Below are 22301 nucleotides of genomic sequence, written 5' to 3'. Positions count from 1 at the left end.
CTTTTGCAGGTTTTAGTGTATCGGTGAGTTTGTAGTGTACCTTAAATGTGAAATGAATAAGGACAAATCATGTTAACAATGCTGTCAAGCTAGAATCACTAACTTTTTTTGAAAATAAATGACTGTATAAAACATACAGAATATACACCTGAATGATGTTTATTCCTTTATTTATAGCTTTTTGAGGATTTTAGTGGCGGTTTTATGGTTTTGCACCTTTGAAAAACTAAGTTTACGGTAAGTCCTTGAACGCCGCACACGGCTGGTTGGATAAACAGTAGGTGGAGTTTAGACACGGACGGCGAACACAGTCATGCAAAAAGATTTATAGAAACAGATTTTAAAGTCGATGTGTACTGTCAGAATTTATTCATAGTCTTTCTCGGTTTTATTGGAGCTGAAGCAGCCCTCGGTCCTGTGGAGGCCCCAGCAGGATGGACGCAGCTCCGGGGTAAAGTGAACCATGTCTTTCGCTGTTTTCCTGGTGGTGGTGTTGTGTCTCCAGCGCGTCCAGTCCAGTGTGCTCCGGAACCAGCCTGGTGTCGGATTATCCGGACGGGCCGCGGACAACATGTTTGCCAGGATGGCTCAGGACAGCAACGACGAGGTGGGTGAGAAGTGATGAACGTGTTACTGTCCTCTGTGGTGTTTGGTTGTCAGCTCCTCACAGACGTCATGTATTTAGTTACCACGTATGTCTGTGGCTGTGTACTTGTGCTCCTATCTTTGTGAGGACCATTAATGGTGTGAGGACATTTTGGCTGGTCCCCACTTTTTCAGACTCCTGTCTGAGGGTTAAGGCTCTGTCTTAGGGTTGAGGTTACAGTTTTGTTTATGTTTAGCTGAGGGTTAGGGTCTATGCATTATGATCGAAGTGTGCTTGTGTGTGTTTATTTGAAGTTGCTACGTTGTCAGCAGGTTTTTCCAGTTGTCACATGATTAATTCGAGACTACAGACACTAATGGTTGTTTAACGTGTGCATGTTCACAACAGGGTCCACACTCTCCAAATCCAAGTGTATCATACAGGCCCAGTGTATTACTGCTGGTCCCTGCTCAGGGCAGGGAGATGCACACTGCCATACTGCATGTTTTCCCTTCATTTTTTGTACTGACTGACGAAATTTAAATATATTCTCAACGAAGCAGTCACTCAGATTTCATGAAGGTTTCATCAGCAACCTGGCAAAGGTGATGTTTTGACTGGGACCCCAGACTTATAGGGGCCACAAAATGCCCCAGGTTGTTTAACTGCAGTTGTGTCTGAGAATAGGCATCACAAAAGTTCAATCTAAATTCAAACTTTAAAATCACTTAACGTTTTTCAGTGTTGGACTTGTTTTATAGAGCACTTTTGTATTAAAGTCTTTTTTTAAAACCTTCATTTTTTTTTCTGTTTATATTTGCCGTGGGTGACATTCCTTGAACACATTAGTTAGGTGCATTAGTGCAATCTAATCAATCCAGGTGGTGCTGTACTGGACTGCATTACAGCGAGATGCATTCCTGTTATTCCGGCCCTGCTCGTAGTGTCGCCTTTCACAGTGCATTAAATGTATGAAGCTAATATCTGTCTTTGCTTACAGTGCGATCGTGTGATGAATCTCAGTGCTGCAGACCGATGCGACTTCGTGAAGAACACAGCAGACTGTAACATGGAAGATGGCTTCATCAGCTACCTTCGTTTGGCCTTCTGTCTGCTGCCTCCTAACCTCACACCTCTCACCATCACCCTCTGTGTAAGGCCTGTGTGTGTGTGTGTGTGTGTGGGTACATATTTTCATGTGGCCAGTGATAATGAAACTGCACCAGCTGGTCTTTTTGAGGAAACTGCTATGGGATTCATCAAACCTGTCTTTTACTGGGTTCAGTCATTCAGTCTTCGCTAAATAACAAAAAAATGTGTCAGCATCTTGAATTTCATGATTTAGACCATCAAACTGTCACACTGAGAATAACATAATAAATCAGAAAACACGCTTTTGTTCAGGCTGTAGAATGAATTTTCTACATTACAAATTAGAAACAGCATCACTGTGGACCGTTAATGTAGCGTTTGACTTTCTTCTGCTTCCCCACAGATTATATGGCTGTTCTTTCTGTTCATCATTCTTGGGCTCACAGCGTCTAAGTTGTAAGTGTTTCTTATGTTGTCACTGTCAATATGTGTGTCCAGCAGTTTCCCAGATAGCTTAGATAAATTGTTTGTCATCAGCACGGGCAAGTGAAAGCAGGCCAAGAATGTGCAGAAAACACACTCACACACACACATAGATTCATGTTCTCAGCACAGTCAGCTCAGTAGTCACACAAAGAGTCATGTGACTGTTATTAGTTCACTTGTAAGATTGTGAGATTTCCTAAAAGGAAGCAGAACTTATTCTGCTTTTCTACCCCGCTCACCCCTGAACATTATTGCACTGTAGTAGCTCAGCTTTTAAAAGACTGTGTTGTGTTTTTAATACAATATGTCCTACAACTAGAATATACTCTCACATTTTTTAAAATTCCGTTGTATTTTTCATAATGCAGTATAATGCATTTTTCACCATCTCTCTACAGTTTCTGTCCCAACTTATCGGCCATCTCTACTAGTCTGCACCTCACTCACAATGTGGCTGTATCCTTTACTCTCTGTACGTCCTTCTGAAGTAATGACACTCATGTTCTGTCTGTATGGAGCGATATGTCCCACTTCCTCTCTTGGGATGAGTTTTGCAGCATTCCCTTTTATTTATTAAGACTTTCATCAGTGTGGTTAGATGATTTTTCATTTTAGTTTCGTAAGGAATATTTTCCTTGACTGGTGTCTGTGCTGAGGGTGTGACGTTTCTGGCTCTTGGTAATGGAGCTCCTGACATCTTCAGTGCCATGGCAGCTTTCTCCCGCCCACATACTGCTGGGCTTGCTGTCGGAGCTTTATTTGGTAGGCACAGAATCATACGCACTAATAATAAATATGTAAAATAAACTTTAAAACGCAAAATCCTGGGTTTCTCTTCATCATGCAAAATCTCCCCCTCCACAGGAGCTGGTATTTTTGTTACTACAGTAGTTGCAGGCAGTGTGGCCTTGGTCAAGCCTTTTGCTGTGGCCTCCCGTCCGTTTCTGCGTGATGTCATTTTCTACATGGTTGCAGTGTTTTGGACATTCCTGATTCTGTACAGAGGAACCACAACACTGGGAGAAACACTAGGTACATATGCACACACACACACACACACACACACACACACACACACACACACACACAGTGGAGCTATAATTCAAGTGTGTTTTTCTTCTCTTCATCTGTTCCTTTTTCGGAAACATGTTTGTTGAAATGTCAATAAAATAGGTTATATAATATCGTTCATTGAGATTGAATTGGATTTAGGTGCAGATTTAAAAATAAATTTAAAAAAAGCTAAATCTTTTTTGTTTAATTACAAAGAAGTAAATGATTTTTCAGTCTCTCTGGATAAGTGTGTTTTTCTTGCTTGGTGCAAAAAACACCAGTCACCCAGCCACATTCTCCTATGCATCACTGTGGTGACACATGGGTGAGCAGCCGTCACTAAGTGTGTTGGTGAATATACTTATAGTAACATGTTTTCATTTAGAATAGCATAACTTTATTTAAATACTGTGTAGGGAAAAACTGAAGAAAAAAAAAGTTGAACGTGCTAATGTTGGTCGTTCACACACTCTTATATTCATTTTGTCAATCAAATCTATTCCATAATGATATTTTTGTTGATTATGACTAAAGATTTATAAATGTTTATATAATGTCTATTATTTTTATGTATTGTGGGGTTCCTAACAGCTTCGTTGTCTGAGAGGTCATATTCATGAACAGTTTTAGTCCAAGCTCCAGGATTTAAACACAAACTATGATGTTTTGAGATTCATTTGGTTTCCTTTTGTTTTTCTAGGCTACCTGGGCCTCTATGTGGTGTATGTATGTACAGTTATGGTTAGTGCCTACATCTACAACCGTCAAAAACATTCAGTGAATGGGTCGGTCCAGAATGTGGCACATATTCCAGGTCAGATACACATATACACAGACCAAACTGCTAAATTATGTGTCCACAATTTTCAGTAACAAGATCCTTTTTTTTCCCCCCAATACAGCGGAGCTTCACTCGTCCGACACGTCTGACGATGAGGTTCCCTGTCTGAGTGGTGGAAGCATCCAGCAGGAGTATGGTAGGAAAGCAGCACCTTTCTCTTCATCAGAAACTAGTTAACAAAACATCAGGACTTACCTGCAGGTCTGATACGTTCACTTGTGTTTATGTTTGTATGTGTTTCAGAGGCAGAGTACAGGCCACTTCTGCCGTACTCTGAGTCCACGAGTCAGATCCTGCTGAGCTCTTTGAACCCGGTGGACAACAGAAAGTGGAGGAGGAAACCATGGAGCTGGAGAGTACTAAAAGTGCTAAAGGTGTGTGTGATGGTAGACAGGTGCGAAAGGCAATGTAAGGACTTAAATACATGGATTAACCTGATTGAAGTCAAAGCAAATCCACTTAAAAGTGTTCTTGTAATGTGAATGATCTTGCACTTGTGTCCTCCACTGATCAGACACCTCTAGAGGTCCTGCTCCTGCTCTGCATCCCTGTGGTCGATCCTGATAAAGAAGACAAAAACTGGAGACGCCCACTAAACTGCCTTCATCTGATCACTGCTCCACTGGTGTGTGTGCTTGCCTTCCAGTCTGGAATATGTAAGTGTATCACTTTTCACAATAAACGTAGCTTGATGTACTGAAGGAGCTAAAACCTGATTAAATATATGGTGAAATCATTGCCCTAATTTTTAGTTTTCTTTTTTTTTCACCCTTGGCTACTGTCTAGATGGAGATTATATGATTCAAGGGCAGTTTCCCCTTTGGCTACTGACTCTTCTGCTGGGACTTTTCCTGTCTGCTATTGTCTTCTGCACCACAGCCAATGACCGGCCTCCCAGATATCACCCAGTAAGTGTGTGAGAAAATGCAAAACGAACAGATACTGTCCAAAATATACAGGACATGTGCTCTTTTAGGGGTGGAGTGGGTTAGGAAGTACAGCCATAAGGTCTTATCTTGCTTAACAGCATAATATCAGATAGTCTACAGCTGTGACACTTCACTGAGGCACAGCACTACTTTTGAGCTCACAGTGGTAATGCTAACAATGCTGATGTTTAGCCCATGTTAAGTTTAATACTTGCTAATAAATGTGGAGTTTTACTGCTGAGATGATGACATATATTGTTTCTTGTTAGTATGGGAGCCTTAAGTTTGCCTTGCTTTTTTTCTCTTCATCAGTTGTTTGCTCTTCTGGGCTTTGTTGTGAGTGCAGTATTAATCAGCGCAGCAGCCTCTGAAGTGGTCAGTCTTCTGCACATGCTCGGTGTGGTGCTGAGTCTCAGCAACACTGTGCTGGGATTGACGCTATTGGCCTGGGGCAACAGCATAGGAGGTGTTATTTCTAAACTTAAGCTCTTTTTCCACAAAACTATACAAATATATGTGTGTGTGGAACAGATGACCTATATAGATCTCTCTCTTTCAGACTGTTTCGCTGACATAACAATCGCCCGACAGGGTTACCCACGGATGGCCATATCTGCCTGCTTTGGAGGCATCATTTTCAGTATCCTTATTTTCACATGAGAGAGAGCAGAGCATGTGTGTGTTGTGTAGAACATAAGAACATAACTTACTATGTGTCTATAGGAGTGGCTGTCAGTTACTGCGTCCTTGACTGTATGCCTTCAGACATGTTGTTTGGAGTGGGTTTGGGATGTCTGGTGCAAATGGTCAAAACCCACTCTGATGTGCAGGTACTCTCCTTAAACACACAGATCAGGATCTTATAATTCAGTCCAAATATACAAAAGAAAATACAACATACAGAAATCGTATTTACATGAGACAGCTGAGAACTCATGAAATTATGTCTCTCTCAGTTTGAACCAGGAGGGTTACTGACGTGGATTCTCACAGGATCTCTGGGTTTGTCTTTGGTCCTGTCCTTCATCGTCGTTCCACTGTGCAACTTCCACTTGGGTCGGACCTACGGGATTTTTCTCTTGGTCTTCTATACCATCTTCCTTGTCATTGCATTGCTTACTGAGTTTGGCATCATCCACATTGTATAGTCCTGACACTGTGGCCAGTCTGAAATAAGGGATGCTCTCTCATAATGGAAAATGACACTGGAACAAAGGCTGCACTGACTTCAAATGAATATCATCTTCTTTTACTCATGATATTAAAACATTATTTATACAAGAATCAGGAGTACACTTGCCTACCACCCAAAGACATCTTGTGGTTGGTTTGTTGAACCAAACAGAAAAATTATTAATAATGTTAATATGTATGTTTATTCCTGTCTTTATTAGAGATAACGGTTTATCAACTTAAGTGTAATTTCTCGATTTCATGTTCAGATATTGTAGTGTTCTGTCTTTACAAGTTTAGGACCATCTCAAAACCCTACCCTTGCACCTACTCGTTCAGATTTGCCTTACTCACACTCAGAACTGTCAAGTCTGCTTCTCTTAAACTTTTTTTTTTTTTTTGTGCAATAACCCTGTCAAAATCACCCAACCAATAGAAAACAAGTTGTGGTGTTGACCAGCAACCAACTTGCTGGCCTTTGGGGGGGAGAAAAAAAAAAAAAACACACACCATTGAATACTAAGTACAAGCTTGCACTGTTATATCCAATCAAGGTTTTAATGATACTGTTCAATAGTGAGCTGCTGCTGTATATGTAACTGCAGTGTAAACACTACTGGGAGCTGTTGTATAGAATAAGTTTGTTTATTCCAAAGGTCAGACTAGAAAGGGAAGTACAGGTAATAACAGCCCTGGAGAGAGAGAGAGAGAGAGAGAGAGTGGATGAACCTCAAAGGGAGTGTAACTAGAAGTAAAGTAAATGGACTAGGAAAGAGGCTTTGATCATTTCACTGGTTAACAAGACAACTTTATGTCTGTTGGTTGGAGGATTTTGACAGGGTTATTGTACAAAAAACTGTGAGAGCAGATGTTTCATGAGCATGCAGCAGTGGCCCGATTGCAACGAGGAGGACTTAAGTGTGAACGCAGGAAATTTGTGCAAGCAGTTTTATATCTAAGCGCAGACATAACTGTTTTTAAAAGGAGAGGAGCAATGAGGAGGGTTTGGTGAGAATGCGTTGCAAAATATTAACATGAAACCCAGAAATTACACTTTGAAAAGGAAAGACTATGCTATGCTTAAGGACTAAATGTTTTCTGCTCAGGGACACAACTAACAACACTGTGCCTTTATTCAGCTTCTTGCTGACTGGAGCTGTGTACTTTACAACACGTTAAAATGAACTGTAAATGAAAATGTTAAAATGACCCTGGCTGCTTTTGGAAAATTAAATCAAAATATACATCGATGCACTTGACAATTTTAGGAGTTTATTAAAATCCCTTAATAACTAACTCAAAAACATTACAGAATAGTAAGTTATATAAAAGTAAAATACTTTGAGTCTGAGACATTAGTTAGGAGATAACACTAATTGTTTCATTGGGTCAAGCTAAACAGTGTGTTTATAGTTTTGGTCTTCAGGGAACATAGTAGTGCTTGTGTTAATATTCATCAGATGAGCCAGTAAACTAAGGCATCAGGTATAAGTACTACAAAGTCGTCAAAGGCCTATAGCAGTACATGTACAAAACATACTGCAATAGTACATGCTGGCTCATAACATTTGCTGCAGTCTTTAAGAGGGACAAAGCTCCTGTCTGAGCAACTGACCTGTGCTGCTGTCTTACTGTCCACAGTGACGACTCCACAAACAAACCTCCTTTGACCCCCTCATATCAGTCCAAAGTCCCCGAACTAGTTTCCCTCTGTGGTAAACAGTGTATGTGGAGCTGGAAAACACCTGGAGTGATGGTCTTTGTTAGCATTAACAAAATGCTGAGATGATGGTGTGTGTACCGTTTCACACTTTGTGCTAGTTGATGCTGTGAAATCCAGTCTGTGAGTTGAGCTGAGGCTCTGGAAAGGGAGATATGTCTGAGACAGGGTTGTCCAGTTCCCGCTCCAGGCATTGGTCTGGTTGAGGCAGGTTTTCCCTTGAATATTCTGCATACCATTCCTAGATAAACAATATGTGGAAAAAAGTCAAGAAGTTGCAACGGCCCAACTACAGACATGACACTCAGGTTTATTTCTACAGACGCTTACCTGTATCTCTTCTTCATACATTTTCATACTGAGGTCACTCTTCGTCCTAGACCTGCGACCCAGGTACACCAGAGATGTGTGCTGTACACACCAGAACGGGAGGGAAAGCTAGTGAGTGGGGCTTCATGTGAAGAACAGAGTAAGAAGTGTTTATAAAGTGGTGTTTGTGTGTTCTTACTCCACTCTTGTCCATAGCTTGTAGGACTCTTTGCAGAGAGCTGAGGGAGGATGGTCCTGGACACATCTGTTTGTACAGCTCCAAAGTGGCGAGAGCTTCATCACGACCCACTGCTACTTCAAACACTATCCCATTCTCATCTATAGCATGTGCACAGACAACAAAGTGACTCGCTGGTCGCTAACTCGCACACCACACTGTCCTCCCACACAGAACAGTCATCTTATTATCTGCACACAACATATTGCAGATATTCAAGAACACATGGAAGCTTTTGTTCTAAAGTGCTACACACTTAACATTTGTAGCACTTTACACAACACACACACACACACACACACACACACTCGGTCCCACCCTCTGGGTTCTCCAGTGGTTCCCTGTTCTTGCGGCTGTAGTTCATGCGGAACACAAACGCATCCAGAATGAACGCCACAATGATGGTCATCACCACCTGGAGAAGGCACAGATAAAACATAACACACATGCACAGATTGAGTTCAAAATGCAACGCTTACTGACTTGGCACATCACACCCAAGCATGTAGGACTACACAGGCCTTACCATGGTAACAATGTAAAAGGTCATGAAGTACAGACGGCTCCAGTGGCTTGTCATAGAGGTCACTCCTTCCTGTGGGATACAAGACAAAGCAGGAGTCAAATAGCAACACCTAGTGATTGGTGACAAGAAGGCAGTGTTGACTGATGCAAGATGGGGCACTTAAAAAAAAAAAAAAATCTTACCATGGTGATGTACCAGTTGTTTACCACAGTCAATTCAAAGAGAGTCACTGGAAAAAACGAGACAACAATCCACACAGATAAAACACCAGCAGATCCTAAGAAAACCCCATGACTAAAAGCAAAAATAAACTGATCTGTGTAAAAAGTTTAGTCTGTGTAGCCACAGCATAATATAGCTGTTGTCTAAAAACAAACATATGTTTGAGCCAAACTGGCTAACATGTTTCCTTCATTACCAAGAAACACAGCAAATGTAGTTTTCTCAATAACTAGAGCATCCTGCTCTTTTAGGAATTTATTCAAGCGCATATATTTATGACCTATGTTTTTATATATATATATATATATATATATACATATGACTATGAACAAAGGCTTGGGGCCTGAGTGACGCAAACAGGAATGGGACGTCTTATAGTATAGATGGATGGACTAATGTATTTGGGATTTATTGACCATAATAAATAAAACTTATTCCCAACCTTGTCCTATATAGAAATGAAAAACATTTACCAAAGCTGCTGAGAATGTTGTTGAAGTTATTGAGATAATAGTAGCCTTCTTCCAACACTGTTTTGTTGCCGTATGTGATGTTAATCTGTCTGTAGGAGTCTGCCACTGTGCTTGTACTGCAAACAAAAAGTAAATGAAGAAAGGTCAGTGAAAGTGAACATAGTACTGAGAAATAAATTGCATCCGAGTGTAATTCTGATTACAGATGAGGACCCTATGACTAACTTGCAGCAATTAGGGTAAACCACATCTGCAAAGAACTCCATTCCCACAATCGCAAAAGAGTAGTAGAAGATGATTAATGTCAGCCCCAGACTTGCCATCCTGGGGAAGAGCTCAAACATGGTGTCCAGCACGTTACGATACCGCTGCTTTAACTTAAACAACCTGCCAGAGGGGAAAAAAAAGTAAACATAACAATGGCGTCACACAAATGTTCATTCTGATTTTAACAGTAGAACTAACAGCACACCTGAGCAGCTGAAGTGGTCGGAGCACTACTATAAAGTAAAAGGGCTCCATATTGAAGGCGAGAGCAATCAGGCCCAGGAAGGCAAACACTGTCACTGAGAAGTTAAACCTGGAAAGGGAAGCAAAGTTTTATCACCAAAACACAGGTCCAGAGTTTAGTATGTATTTAAATACGTTTTTGTTATTTTTAATGTAAAAGTCAGGTTTACTAAGAACACACAATGTAGACCACCAGGCCTGAACATATTGTCTATGGATTTATGGATTGTTTCCCTCACTGGAGTGCTCAGTACAAAGTATAACCCAGGTTCACGTGCTACAGCACAAAAAAAAATACAAGTTTTGGGTTCAATCTCATTTTCTAATTAAAAATAATAACAGAAAAAAATGTTATTACTCACAGATTCCAACCGGAGCTGAAATACGCCATTGGCCCCAAACCTGTTAATTTCAGTAGCACCTCTACACCATAAACTAAAAAGTTAAAGACATAAGTAGAGTTAAAATTAGTTGATGTGCATGCATACAAGGTTAATTAATTATTGACTTCTATGACCAGACTACTCACTGGTCAGGAAAACAATGTAGCTCCAGGGAACAAATTTGGACCAGGAAAATTCACCTGTAGGAGGAGAGGAAGGTGAGATATCTATGCACAGTCTGCAAAAACAAAAACAATTAACTGTTGTGTGTTTATACAGTTGGCAGAGATCTTACTGTTCAGCATGTACGTCTCCACGAGGATCCACACACCATTGATGGCTACCACCACATCTACAGTCACAAGAAAAGGTAAAAGGTTAATGATGACAAACTCTGCTGTGGTGTCTGTGGACGGCTGGGCACATGTAAATAATTACACTCACACATGGCATACTGGAAGGCCTTGGACTTCACAAGTAAGTTGATGCCTATTTGAGAAGAGAGGAAAACCACAGAGAATAAGGAAATGAGATACAGATTTGTATAGTCTAATAAACAGAAAAAGAGAAACAGAACTTGCCTTTGAAAATAAGGAAGGTTGTGTGTGGAAGGTCATCAAACCAGTGTTCTCCACTGCGTCGTGCCTAAACAACACAGACACAAACAGCTTTAAAGACACAAACAGAGTGAATTATCACTAAATAGTACAAATGTAAGACTACTTACCTTCCATTTAAGCCCAGTGACCTCATAGAACTTATAAAAGTCCTGTAGACTATAGCAGAACAGAAATACAAATTTAACAGTGTAGGGAAATGTCAAAGGATTTTAGGTGAAAATGTGTGTCAGGCAGATACCTGAGCATAGGTGCCCCTGAGGTGTTGAGAGCTTTATATGTAAGGAAGCGGTCTCTTGCAGACATTCGTGGTCTGTAAAAACGCATCAGGCCATCAAACTGTTTCAGCGATACGCCCATCGGCCTCTGGAGCAAAAACAGCAGCAATGCAGACCAGCTCAGTGGCTGTGAGCACTTTCCAACACAAAAAGTTTGTACCAAATATACACATGACAACACAAGAGTAAGGTGGTACCTGCCGGCTAACTAAGAGCTGAAAGGCATGGTCGATGGCAGAGCGTTTGTGAAGCAAGAGAGATTTAAACTTCATCTTCTCAACATCATTAAATGTGTCAAACACCACAGCCAGGAGCTGGAACAGGACAGAGGAAGTGTCAGTGTAGGGAAACTGATTAAGCACTCGTAAAGGCACTAAGTGGATTCTCACAAGACATTTCATATGTGCAAATTGGCACAGTTACTGCACAAAAGATAGCAGGCTAGAAATGATGTAATTAGGTGAACACAAAGCTATTTGTACCAGGTTCATGATGAAGTATAGCTCTATGGAGAGGTAAACAATGAAGAAGATGCAGGACCAGCGGTTCTTGGAATATGCTGGCATCATCACATCAGGAAAACTGCAAGAAAGAGGAAACCAGGAGATGGAAAATCAAATATGTGGGGCAAAAAATAAATAAATAAAAAATAAAAATACATATATAAGTTGATCTCTAAAAGAAGGAAGTACTGCTGGCATGTCATGTGTGTAAGGATAACTCAACAGCACTAGATATACTGGGCTTACTTTGCTGTGGTCAGCAGCACGAACAGACTGACAAGGCTGTTTTCCAGAGTGTTGAAGTACTGCGGTGAGAAGAGAGGGTTTTAAGTCAGGAAAACTGACCACAACAGACACAGAACTTGGTCACAAAGAGAAAAACCACCCAAGCGCCACAACTTACACAACTCTAAAACTAAGGACTTAACATACCGGGTCCGCAGTGTTCGGAGAGAAGACGCAAAAACCTGGAGGAGAAAAAAAACCTAATCAAACACAGTGTAACAAAAAACCTTGGTGCCTCAGAATCCAGCAGATTATTTACCAATTTTGTAAATTTTAGTAAAAGATGCTCTCTTTTAGAAGAAGCAGCAATATGCACTGAATTAATACACATTCTTACCCAAGATAGCAAATGTAACCATGAAGAAAAAAAGCAGCAGGAGAATGTCGATGAAAGGTGGTAGGGACTGGAAGATCTGACGCAAGTTTCTAATTGGACGAGAGAAAGAATTACATCAGGAGCAGAAAAAAAAAAAAAAACATGTACCAACTAAGACTGACTGTCGGTGTTGAAAAATGTTTTATGTCTACCACAATTACATGAGAGTTCTTAAAGTCTTCACGTGTAAGATTTGAAAACTGAGACATCAGTGACTTCTCACAGCAGCACCAAAAAAGAAATTTCTCAGTAGATATTTTTCTAGACGACTAGAAAAACAAATCTTGCAAGTTTTGTCTGGCATGCTTACAGAGTTGTTTTACCATTTTCATTGTTCTACATCAAAGTAGTAAGCTGAAATGTGTATTTTATGGCCACGAATTTCAGCGGACTGTGTGATTGTGTTTACGTTTAAGTCATTATTATATACCTGCGCACGGCACCACAGTATCTACAGTCCACCAGAAATATGGGTCTGAGAGCTCTGGTCACTCGCACATGAGACGTCTGTCTGATCAGAACCACTATGGCCTCCACAAACTGTAGCAGCAACACGCACGTCTGTACAAGGAGAAGAGACAAGAGTATACACAATCGCCAATCTATTAAGCAGTTGGACCACCTTCCTTCAGTGACAGGCCCTGTCAGAGCAAGCGCACAGACATTAACACTGACTGACTCTCACCTCTGACCTCCGTGCACAGTGAGCCAAGAGATACAGGTAAAATTACTACATTACCTTCACCATCGTCCTTTTGTGCCGTATGAAGGTGTGGAAGCCTAACCAGCGGAGTTTCATGCATAGCTCAAATGCAACCATAACCAAAGCCAGCAGCTCCAGAGTGGCATGGACCTGTAGAGGAATCAAACACACAGCAGCTTTCATAGGAAAAACTGTACGTATAAGCAAGCGCCAGCGCATTTGTGTCTATACGTCCACTCACGTAGACATCTAAGCGCAGTGATGGCACGGCGGGAGCTTCACAAAGCGACAGCATCATCAGCAGCAAGCCTGTCAGCAGCTCCATCATGTAGAACACATGGTTGTGGGCAAACAGGTACGCTGCCAGTGCCTTTGGGTGTCGAGGGTGGGAGAAGAACTTATCATTGTTCTCCCCCTCCTGTATATGAAATTCAAAAGACACATATAAGCTACACTTGAGCATTTCAAATGATGTGTGCTGAAGTTAAAAAGTCAAATAACATGTAACTGACATCATTAGTAATCCATTCACTGAATTTGTTTCTGGACTTCAGAGTGCTGATCCATGATCTGTATATTATACTCTGGATCATTTTGTATTAGCAATAACATGCAAAAAACTTTGCAAAAAATGTCGTATTTGTGAGTCCCTATTTTATTGTCATATTTGTGTGTTCCTACTTATATTTTTACAGTTACTTTGTTTTGCAGGTCCAGTATTAAATCTGTTGCTCCCTGCAGCTGTTTGTGGTGTAAATATAGGCCAGTGAAAAGAGCACAAGGGTTTAACCACCTACAGTTTAGGGGGTGTAATAAAAAACCTTATATGTCCACAGGAACTCAGTTGTGGCTCCTCTGTACCTGCAGGTAGATGGCTGCCTCCTGGTAGTTCATCTCCCAGCTTTGCCTTAAGGACACATTTTGGGCTCTGTAGTTTTGTGGCCCAGATGTTGAGACCACCGAGTTGTTTACTATGTCATAATTGCCGCCTCCTCCATCTGAAAGAAAAACATCTAAATGTTAATGCAAAGAAACTGCAACTAAACATAATGTCTTTTCACTTCACATTATTTTTATATAGCATCATATATGAGTCACACACGCACGCACGCACACACGCACGCAGGCACACACACGCACACACACACAGTTATGTGCCTACCAATGCAGTCGACTTTTAACTGTAAGGTATAGGAGGAGATCACTACTGGAGACTCATTATAGGTGTGATCTTCATGGAGAACAGATGTCTGTCCATGTAAGTACGCCATTGATCAGTTTCAATTTGTCTGTGTGCCCCAGCTGTGCGGATGTGTTATGTTTCCTGAAGTCCACCGCGTACGTGTGTGTGTGTGCATGTCATTCACAAAATGCTGGCGCTGTTCACATTCACACACATCTGATGATACACACAGCCAAACATTCCACTCAGGCCTGATGTAAACTTCAGAAACACAGCCACAAGTCAAGTCTAGATTCAAGTCCTCACAGTTCCAAAAACATCCAGGCTGTGGGATTAAAGTGACAATTTACTCCTTTGACACCTGGCTGCTTTTTGTAGAATAAGCTTCTCTTACAGTCACCTTGATGAGAGGTGTCACTAGTAACAATGAAAAGTGAATTGTACACCATGCAAACTGAGACCTCAGTGTGAACTTTAGACCTAGCGCTGCCAGTCAACAAGAAAGTGGTGTGCTTGCACCAAAGTCACATTTCCTATTAAATCTCCTTCCTGCCATGAACAGATTAGAGACATGAGACAGATAAATTGCAGGAGGAACTAATCCTGTGCTACAATAGTGAGAGTGACTAATTTCAAAAGGCAGTAAAAATATAAACATATCTGATAACACAGACAGCTTCATTTCTCTGTAGGTCGTAACACAATTAGACAATGAATACCTTCTAATTTAAACAAATTATACTTTTATGAGACCAGTACCTTCTACAAAGTGAACAATTGTACTTCCGAATAATACACAATAGTAAACAATGATATCGAGATTAATATTTTCTAATAACATTTACAGATCAGATTCAAGCAGGAGATCTCACAAACATAAATTCCAGTTTCTTTCCTGGAGTATACAGTCTCTCCATGTGTCTTTCTGTAGCTGCATATTTGAATCTTTTTCAAAGTCTATCTCGTGCTATTCCCACACACTGTGCATCACATGTTTCTGCTTCAGGCACGACACCTCGGAATAAAACTTCGAGACCATATGAGTCTCAGCAATGCAGTCACAGATGTTTCCTGTCCACCATGACAGCAGCAGAATGAGCTGTGGAGTGTGACGATCAAATTCCAGTCCAGCGGCAGCCTGGCTGTTATCCTGACAGGAGTGCTCCCAGGGTCTGCACTGTGCCACTCCAACCCCTCATTTGTTTGAAAACAATAACATGTTTGAAGCTCCCAGTCAACAACACGGCGGAGTCAGGCTCACAGAAACACAGACAAACTCAGCAGCCGTGACTTTTTCTCCCAGGAGAATGAAAATCTAGCTTTGCTGTTACTTAGTGTCCTAACCAAAAGCAATAAAATTCAACTCCACACTTCTATGTTATCATGCCATTTGTCACTAAGGTAAAACAAATAGCCTTCTTTCTCAGGTTTAATGTCCCTCTCTATCCAGAACGCTCCAACAGCAATCAGCAACAACACTATACTTCCCTCTTGACCACCACTCCCAGATATCCTGGAAAAAAAAAAATCCTCTCCTCTTCCTGTTCACCAAGACACAAGAGCCAGAGAAAATGATCCAGTCAGCTCTCGCACACAGATACACTTAGCAACAGGTTACAGACACTCACACACACATGCTACCCATGACCACCAGGGTGAGGGAGTGCAGGACCTGCTGAGGCAGCAGTTTCGCAGATGGGTCATTTTGTAGCTTATATGTGACAACTACAAAGGCAGGAGTATAACGCTGTTCAGTGGACAGATCCCCATATATAGGGCAGACACACATGTGACCTCAGAACCTGGTGGACTATCTCTTCTCCATTAAAGCAGTGCGGCCTGGCTGTGCAGCATGTATGCAACTGACTGTCAACAACAGTAAATGGCAAATCTGGTAAGTACACCATCATTAACTTCCATATCACAAAACATACCATTACAACAACATTCACTACATACCTATTTAAAAAACTACACAGGGCTAAAAAGAATATATAAAAACAATGTATTGCAGAGCCAAAATTGTGGAATAATCTCCACTGAGGCATGGATAACTTGATCCACAACAAAACATATCTTTATGTGAGCTACAGAATAGCTTAATGAAAGAAATATCAACCACAAGCCTGGTTTACCTGGCGCACCTAATCTAAATCGTTTAAACCGTTTTGGAGAAGTGTTGCTTTAACCTGAGGTCATTCTGGACTGCAGTGTTTGAGCTGTTAATTAAACTAATATTTACCCAGTCCAATTGATGTTAATTAGAATAAAGTAGGATTCAGAAACATTTAAAACATTTAGCAGCAGCTTGTAAAAACATAATGAAACAACACACAAAGTCCAGCCTCCGTAAAGTTGGTGCTAGCTAAACTTCTATTACAGCCAAAACGTAACATTACGTACAACGTAAACATTAAATCCTTGTTGTATTTGACTGCATTCATTACTGCGTTTTCTCAAAACCGCCTTTGCTGTACAATATCAACCCACGACGACGGGCCTGGCCACAGTAGCTGACATGAACCCGGTATGTCTTACTTTCGTCTCCTCTCTCGGTGTCCTCGCTGAGCAGACCGCTGTTTGCTTCGTCCCAGGTTAGGATGAGCGGCACATCGTCGTCAGGATCCATACTGGCAGATAAACAGGCTGCAGCCAGCCTTGATGTTTTCAGCGCTCAGCTGGAGTCAAACCGAGTCAGCCTCCCTCTAGCTAAATAAGCGCACGGTTTCTTCTGCAAACCGCAAGATAACTGCACATTTTGGGCGCCACAGCTAACGGTAGCGTTTGTTGTTAACAACGTAGCTAGCTAACTAGCCGAGCGGGTTAGTTTTTTTTACACTATGCTAACTGATGATAGCTAGCTAACTGCAAATTCAGACGACTCCGCCGAGCTGTGCAACTGAGGAACTAACTAGCATCGAGTTGTGTGACTGCAGATTTGGTCTCTGTCCTATCGCAGATGACATCTGTCAACGAATCAACTGGCTCCGTATCAGCAACAACCGACATTGTTTCCCGCACTTAAATACACGAATTTTCTTTGTAAATTAATTCCTCCGCCAGTAACAATACCTGACACTAACTAACTATGGATACAGTGGGTACAGCTTGAACAACAAACTTTTGCGACACTGGAGCAATTCACGGTAGCTAGGGAAACCTCTCCAAATCTTCAAAATAAAAGTCCATACATTCAAGACAATATAGTATGCAAAGCTATCGAGTTATTTTTAGTCATTTCTTTATAAATTTAAAATAATCATATATGCCTACATTTATATTCTTTATCATATGTTATTTGCAATAAAAAATATATATATACTTGCAAAAGTTATATACTGTTGCCTGCTTTAAGGGTATCTTAGCAACAGAAAAAAATAAACAATTCTGCTTGCGGCTAAAACAGAAGTCAAGTTTTATCTAGCGTTAGTTTATATAAGGTTAAAGCTAATAAGGTCACACAAGTATGCAAAAAGTAAGAACAGTTTATTCAAGTTTAAAGACCTAACGTTAACTTAAATGTCTAACTTTAATGTCAATTATGATGCGGTGGTGGGTAACGTTGAGTAGCTAAGCTAGGATATCTAGCTAGCTAATGAAAAATAATATGCTAATATGAGTCTTATGTTGTCAAATGATGCAAAAATCGATAGGAGCTATGGCTTCGTGACATGACACTGCATGACATGCTATTTGAACCGCTATGGTGCTTCCCACCTTAAGGGTCCGGGCTCACTCAGTGATCGCATGATGGACGCTGTCCATGTTAAAATAGACTGTATTTAAAATTATAGGCTAATGTAATAATAATTCCTATCTAGCGTCAGTATAGTTTCTGAAATGTTGAATTAGCGTTAACTATTTGGTTAACTAGAAATTAAATATTTAGTCTGTGAATATTCACTGCATTTCCATTTCAAAAGTTTAAATAGGCTACTGAATGTCTTCATCACTAAAAGTATTGCTCTTCTGTGTAAAATATTGAGTAGTTTATCATCTTCTGCCCTAAACAAAAGCATTTACATGGAGCCACTACAGTGACTATATATAAAAAACAACTATACTAATATAGTAACTATAGAAAAGTGCATAACTCTGAAATCCAATAGAGACAAACTCAGTGTATTCATATATAGTGTTTAAACATTTGACATGTTTTTCTTGTCATGCTGTCTTTTTTACTATCCTTCAGAATGACTGCAAATGGGACAAGAGTGCTGGCAAATACTCGATCAGTAGATGCTCTACAGAACGATGAACTGTCACAGAATAAGCTGTTCTCTCCTGAGGCTCGTCGTATCTCCAGTGTATTGGAAAACTGCATCAGTCAATTTGAGATTGCAACAACTCTGTCTGCTCTTCTCCAGTTAAATGATGTGTCTACTGTTGTGAGCAATGAACTGAGTAAGGCACTTAATGAGCATCAAATGTTAAGTGAAAGACTGGAGAAACTAGAAGGTATCAAACAGGAGACAGAGGAGGGAGAAGGTGGGGAAGCAAGGAAGCGAGCAAGGGCTAAGCTCGAGAAGGACATCAAGAACTCCTTTAAGGACTTGCTCAGGCTTTTCCGAGCCCATCCAGATGCCATTTTGGCTCTCAAGGCAGTGCAGGGTTTGGAAGTAGATCAGAGTGCGTACAAGCTAATTAGAGGGCTTAAAACATTTCACAGTCATATGGTAGAAAGGTTGCTGACCAGTCCTGATGAGGAGCTACATCTGCTCCTATGCAAGCCAGTATCTTCATTCCCCACCCATGAGTTGAAGGACATAGTTACAAAGGAATTAGAAATAGCCGCAAACATCAAGAAAACAGATGAAAAGGTGAGGCACCAAATTTGATGAAACCTGTACTTACATGAGTCTAGTCTAGTATAGGTGCAATGTTCTTGTATGCAGCTTTCAAAGCAAAAACAAATTTTTCTTTAAGCCAATATTGTATATCCTGCAATCTTGACTTTTCCCCATCTCCCCTGTGCTCTCTTTTGTGATCTTTGGAACACAGATTTCTATGAAAAAAAGTGAGATACAAAAATTGCAGGATTCACTGCAAAGGGACACACAAGAAGTGCATAGACCTGTGTCAGTCATTGCAGACAAGCAGTGCCCACCAAATACCGGGACATCAAAGAAGGAACTGTTGCAAGAGGAAATTGATAGACAGACTATTCAGCTCAACAATTTGATCCTTGAAAACAGACAAGCAGAGAAAGAACTCCAAGTGGTAAGCTTAGTTTATCTAGTGTTTCACAGTAAATGATTTATCAGTACACATGTAAACTGCTTGTTTTTCTTCCACGGCAGCGCAATGAAAAGGTGGAGACAGAAATTGAATACTTGCTCCAGGATTTTGATGCTAAAATAGAACAATATCAGGTAAAATTCAGAGAGCATAATGTGCCAAAAGTTAAAGTGTGTATTATCTTCATACTGCATACTGAAATGAGTATAAATGGGGCCTATGTTTAGTGACGCTTACATTTGTGCGACATATATGATTGAACATGTATGTTATTTCTTCTTTTTTTTTCTTCTACCTACCACCCTTTTACTCTCCTATTCATCCACCCTAATCAACACCATAACTGTTGCAGGCCGACCTGGAGCTGAATGAAATTGATCATGAAAGGGAGGAGGAGGAGATCAGGAACCTGGAGAAGCTCTTTTCTGTCCTTGAGGTGGAGTGGAACCAGATCCTGGAGAGGCGACAGCTGGAAGAGGAGAAGAAACAGGAGGAGATAAGGGAACTGGAGTTGAAGACCAAAGCTGCTATTTTAGCCCAAGCCTGGTGGAGAGGCTACAGTGTTCGCAAGGCCTTGAAGAATAAAAGCAAAAACAAGAAGGCCAAAAAAGGCAAAGGCAAGAAGAAATAAAGCACTGTCAATTCAGTCACTGTGATGCCATACAGACATCTACAGCTGGAGTGCATGATAAACATGTCATTTTTCATTTTTTTATGTTTTAAACTTGTGTTTATTCTTATTGTCAACTACAGAATATAAACAATTTCAGCATTCTATCTTTTTGTGAACATTTAATATTTGTAACTGTGTGACTACAAAATCTAAATCAAACTAATAAATGATAAAACAGCAGAAATAATTACACTTTTGATTAATAAAAACCAATGAACAGCCATATAAAGAAAGATAAAGATTAAAAAAAAAAGGCCTAATAGGTAGAGAGGACCTGTTGGACCTGTAACCCAAAAGTTGCAGGTTCAAGTGTCAGGAATTGTCGGTGGGGCGGAATGAATAGCCAGCGCTCTCTCCACCTTCAATACCGCGACTGAGGTGAGACCCTTGAGCAAGGTACCGAACCCACGTGTGCACGGTGTGTGTATTCACTGCTGTGTGTTTGCACTTTGTGTGGGTTAAAATGCAGAGTGGAATTTTCCAGTTTGAGATGAATAAAGATCTTAATAATGTATCTCTGAGCTTTGTTCCACCTGTTATGGTTGCAGGTCTTTATAAAAACTTTATAATTTATGTTATTACATTGAAGTTTTATGACCTAAGAAAATTTCAAGCACTCAACTTTAAACTAAAACGGGTCTAATCAGTCAACTAAGAGTGATTCACTGGGTATAAGAATTGCTGTTTCTTTAATAACCACAGGGTGGCAATACAAGTCTTTGTTTTCCTAGTGATCAATCATTTTTACTACAACTACTACTACAACCCCTATACTTCTTCTGAACAACACCTCCCAAAGCATATCCATGTAAAAATTCTTGGCAAAATAATAGACCAGTGGTAAATGGCACTTAAGTATTTTATTGACATTAATTGTCTTAACTCACAGGGTTTTACACTAGAACTGATGAACAAACTTTAAATGAAGAATTTTAGGTCAGTATTTTCTATTTTAAGAAAACACTTGAACAAACTAGCTGAATAATTGTTCATTTGATATCTTTAGTGAACTTATCACTACATGTCTAGCAAAACCTAATTAGGCATAGGTGGATCCTTAGTCTGTATGAACCTTGCAAAATAAAATGTGCAGCTTTATTTTGAATAACCTGTAAACACTGGACAAAAAAAAAAAAAAAAAAAAAAAAAAATCACTAAACAGTAATCCAAAGCACATAGAACTTGTCTAGTGACATCTGGTGGCATAGCTCTAGAATTTCTTCTCCCCATACTTTGCCTACATTATCTGTTTGCTTGGACCATGATAATTTATTCTCCAGAGTTACTGGTGTTACTAAGTCACTTTCATTTTCAGGGGCTGTTTGTCAGCCTCTCTTCTTTGTCTGGGCAGCTGTTTTTCTGTCATTCATATCCACAGCTTCCTCTCCTTCAAAATAACTGGCTGTCATTTCATAGAGGTTGAGGGTCGCCAACTTAATCTGTACCAGCAGGTGTCTTGTTTTTCGCAGTAGCAGCAGCAGCAGCAGTTTCCTGAATATGGTTCCACTTCCTTTCCTGGATGAAGACAGGTACAACTGAATTTACACAGAATGTGTTCAATGTCCAAATGACCTGTTAGCGACTCCTCATCTTAAAACTGTAACATGGACACAGCTTAAAGTTGTAGCCTCAAAATTAAATGTAATTATGTTAAGATAAGAAAACCTTTTATAAACCTAATGAGGAAATTGCCTTGTTGCAACAGCAAAGTATAAGTACACAACACAGTGCCAAGAGTAGCAAAGATGTAAGATCCATCCATCCATCATCTATACTCGCTTATTCCTTGACCAGGGTCACAGGGATCTGCTGGAGCCTATCCCAGTTCTCTTCAGGTGGAAGGCAGGGGTCCACCCTGGACAGGTCACCAGTCCATCACAGGGCCACATAGAGACAAACAACCT

At 40.4% G+C, this 22301-nt stretch overlaps 3 protein-coding genes across 7 annotated transcripts; 2 read left to right on the top strand and 1 right to left on the bottom strand.

Annotated features, from left to right (window-relative positions):
• The first annotated feature begins 255 nt into the window (after positions 1–255).
• Positions 256–7410, top strand: slc8b1 (solute carrier family 8 member B1). Of its 2 annotated transcripts, none has more exons than XM_026322779.2 (15): positions 256–607; positions 1587–1739; positions 2082–2134; positions 2563–2620; positions 2821–2926; positions 3029–3196; positions 3918–4031; positions 4120–4194; positions 4302–4432; positions 4573–4714; positions 4845–4966; positions 5300–5453; positions 5547–5627; positions 5753–5817; positions 5981–7410. In XM_026322779.2, exons 1-15 carry the CDS (start codon positions 464–466, stop codon positions 6161–6163), a joined length of 1749 nt encoding a protein of 582 aa, XP_026178564.1. In that variant the 5' UTR covers positions 256–463; the 3' UTR covers positions 6164–7410. The 2 variants fall into 2 exon arrangements, with proteins under 2 accessions (XP_026178564.1, XP_026178563.1); XM_026322778.2 differs by having other exon boundaries at positions 258–607; positions 5944–7410.
• On the bottom strand, positions 4825–17601 carry tpcn1 (two pore segment channel 1). Of its 3 annotated transcripts, none has more exons than XR_004463155.1 (28): positions 17025–17040; positions 14165–14301; positions 13545–13721; positions 13340–13453; positions 13031–13161; positions 12562–12650; positions 12372–12406; positions 12186–12244; positions 11919–12018; positions 11634–11750; positions 11400–11524; positions 11269–11317; positions 11123–11186; positions 10986–11030; positions 10837–10893; positions 10688–10741; positions 10521–10593; positions 10121–10228; positions 9874–10035; positions 9649–9764; positions 9136–9182; positions 8954–9022; positions 8746–8842; positions 8389–8528; positions 8211–8291; positions 5967–8121; positions 5698–5825; positions 4825–5433 (listed from the first exon to the last, which is right to left on the bottom strand). XR_004463155.1 is itself a non-coding variant. In XM_026322746.2 (26 exons), the coding sequence occupies exons 1-26, from the start codon at positions 17113–17115 to the stop codon at positions 7978–7980; spliced, it is 2481 nt and encodes an 826-aa protein (XP_026178531.2). In that variant the 5' UTR covers positions 17116–17601. The 3 variants fall into 3 exon arrangements, 1 of the variants encoding a protein (XP_026178531.2); XR_003296551.2 differs by having other exon boundaries at positions 7776–8121; XM_026322746.2 differs by lacking the exons at positions 4825–5433; positions 5698–5825 and having other exon boundaries at positions 7978–8121; positions 17025–17601.
• On the top strand, positions 16953–20535 carry drc10 (dynein regulatory complex subunit 10). 2 transcript variants are annotated; one of them, XM_026322807.1, is made up of 5 exons: positions 16953–17013; positions 18679–19306; positions 19488–19706; positions 19787–19858; positions 20077–20535. In XM_026322807.1, the coding sequence occupies exons 2-5, from the start codon at positions 18680–18682 to the stop codon at positions 20353–20355; spliced, it is 1197 nt and encodes a 398-aa protein (XP_026178592.1). In that variant the 5' UTR covers positions 16953–17013; position 18679; the 3' UTR covers positions 20356–20535. The 2 variants fall into 2 exon arrangements, with proteins under 2 accessions (XP_026178592.1, XP_026178593.1); XM_026322808.1 differs by lacking the exon at positions 16953–17013 and adding an exon at positions 17890–17961.
• Positions 20536–22301: the final 1766 nt, after the last annotated feature.

This window comes from Mastacembelus armatus, chromosome 9 (assembly GCF_900324485.2).
Source record: "Mastacembelus armatus chromosome 9, fMasArm1.2, whole genome shotgun sequence".
Taxonomy (NCBI): domain Eukaryota; kingdom Metazoa; phylum Chordata; class Actinopteri; order Synbranchiformes; family Mastacembelidae; genus Mastacembelus; species Mastacembelus armatus.
This window is presented reverse-complemented; position numbering and strand designations above follow the sequence as displayed.

Excerpts from the sequence above, each read along its gene's own strand:
- slc8b1 (XM_026322778.2), top strand. The coding sequence starts at position 464 with ATGTCTTTCGCTGTTTTCCTGGTGGTGGTGTTGTGTCTCCAGCGCGTC. Across the intron at positions 608-1,586 it reads CTCAGGACAGCAACGACGAG|TGCGATCGTGTGATGAATCT; the intron begins GTGGGTGAGAAG and ends CTTTGCTTACAG. Across the intron at positions 1,740-2,081 it reads CTCTCACCATCACCCTCTGT|ATTATATGGCTGTTCTTTCT; the intron begins GTAAGGCCTGTG and ends GCTTCCCCACAG.
- tpcn1 (XM_026322746.2), bottom strand. The coding sequence starts at position 17,115 with ATGGATCCTGACGACGATGTGCCGCTCATCCTAACCTGGGACGAAGCA. Across the intron at positions 13,722-14,164 it reads AGGCAGCCATCTACCTGCAG|GAGGGGGAGAACAATGATAA; the intron begins GTACAGAGGAGC and ends TTTCATATACAG. Across the intron at positions 12,651-13,030 it reads TACTGTGGTGCCGTGCGCAG|AAACTTGCGTCAGATCTTCC; the intron begins GTATATAATAAT and ends TCGTCCAATTAG.
- drc10 (XM_026322807.1), top strand. The coding sequence starts at position 18,680 with ATGACTGCAAATGGGACAAGAGTGCTGGCAAATACTCGATCAGTAGAT. Across the intron at positions 19,307-19,487 it reads TCAAGAAAACAGATGAAAAG|ATTTCTATGAAAAAAAGTGA; the intron begins GTGAGGCACCAA and ends TTTGGAACACAG. Across the intron at positions 19,859-20,076 it reads CTAAAATAGAACAATATCAG|GCCGACCTGGAGCTGAATGA; the intron begins GTAAAATTCAGA and ends TAACTGTTGCAG.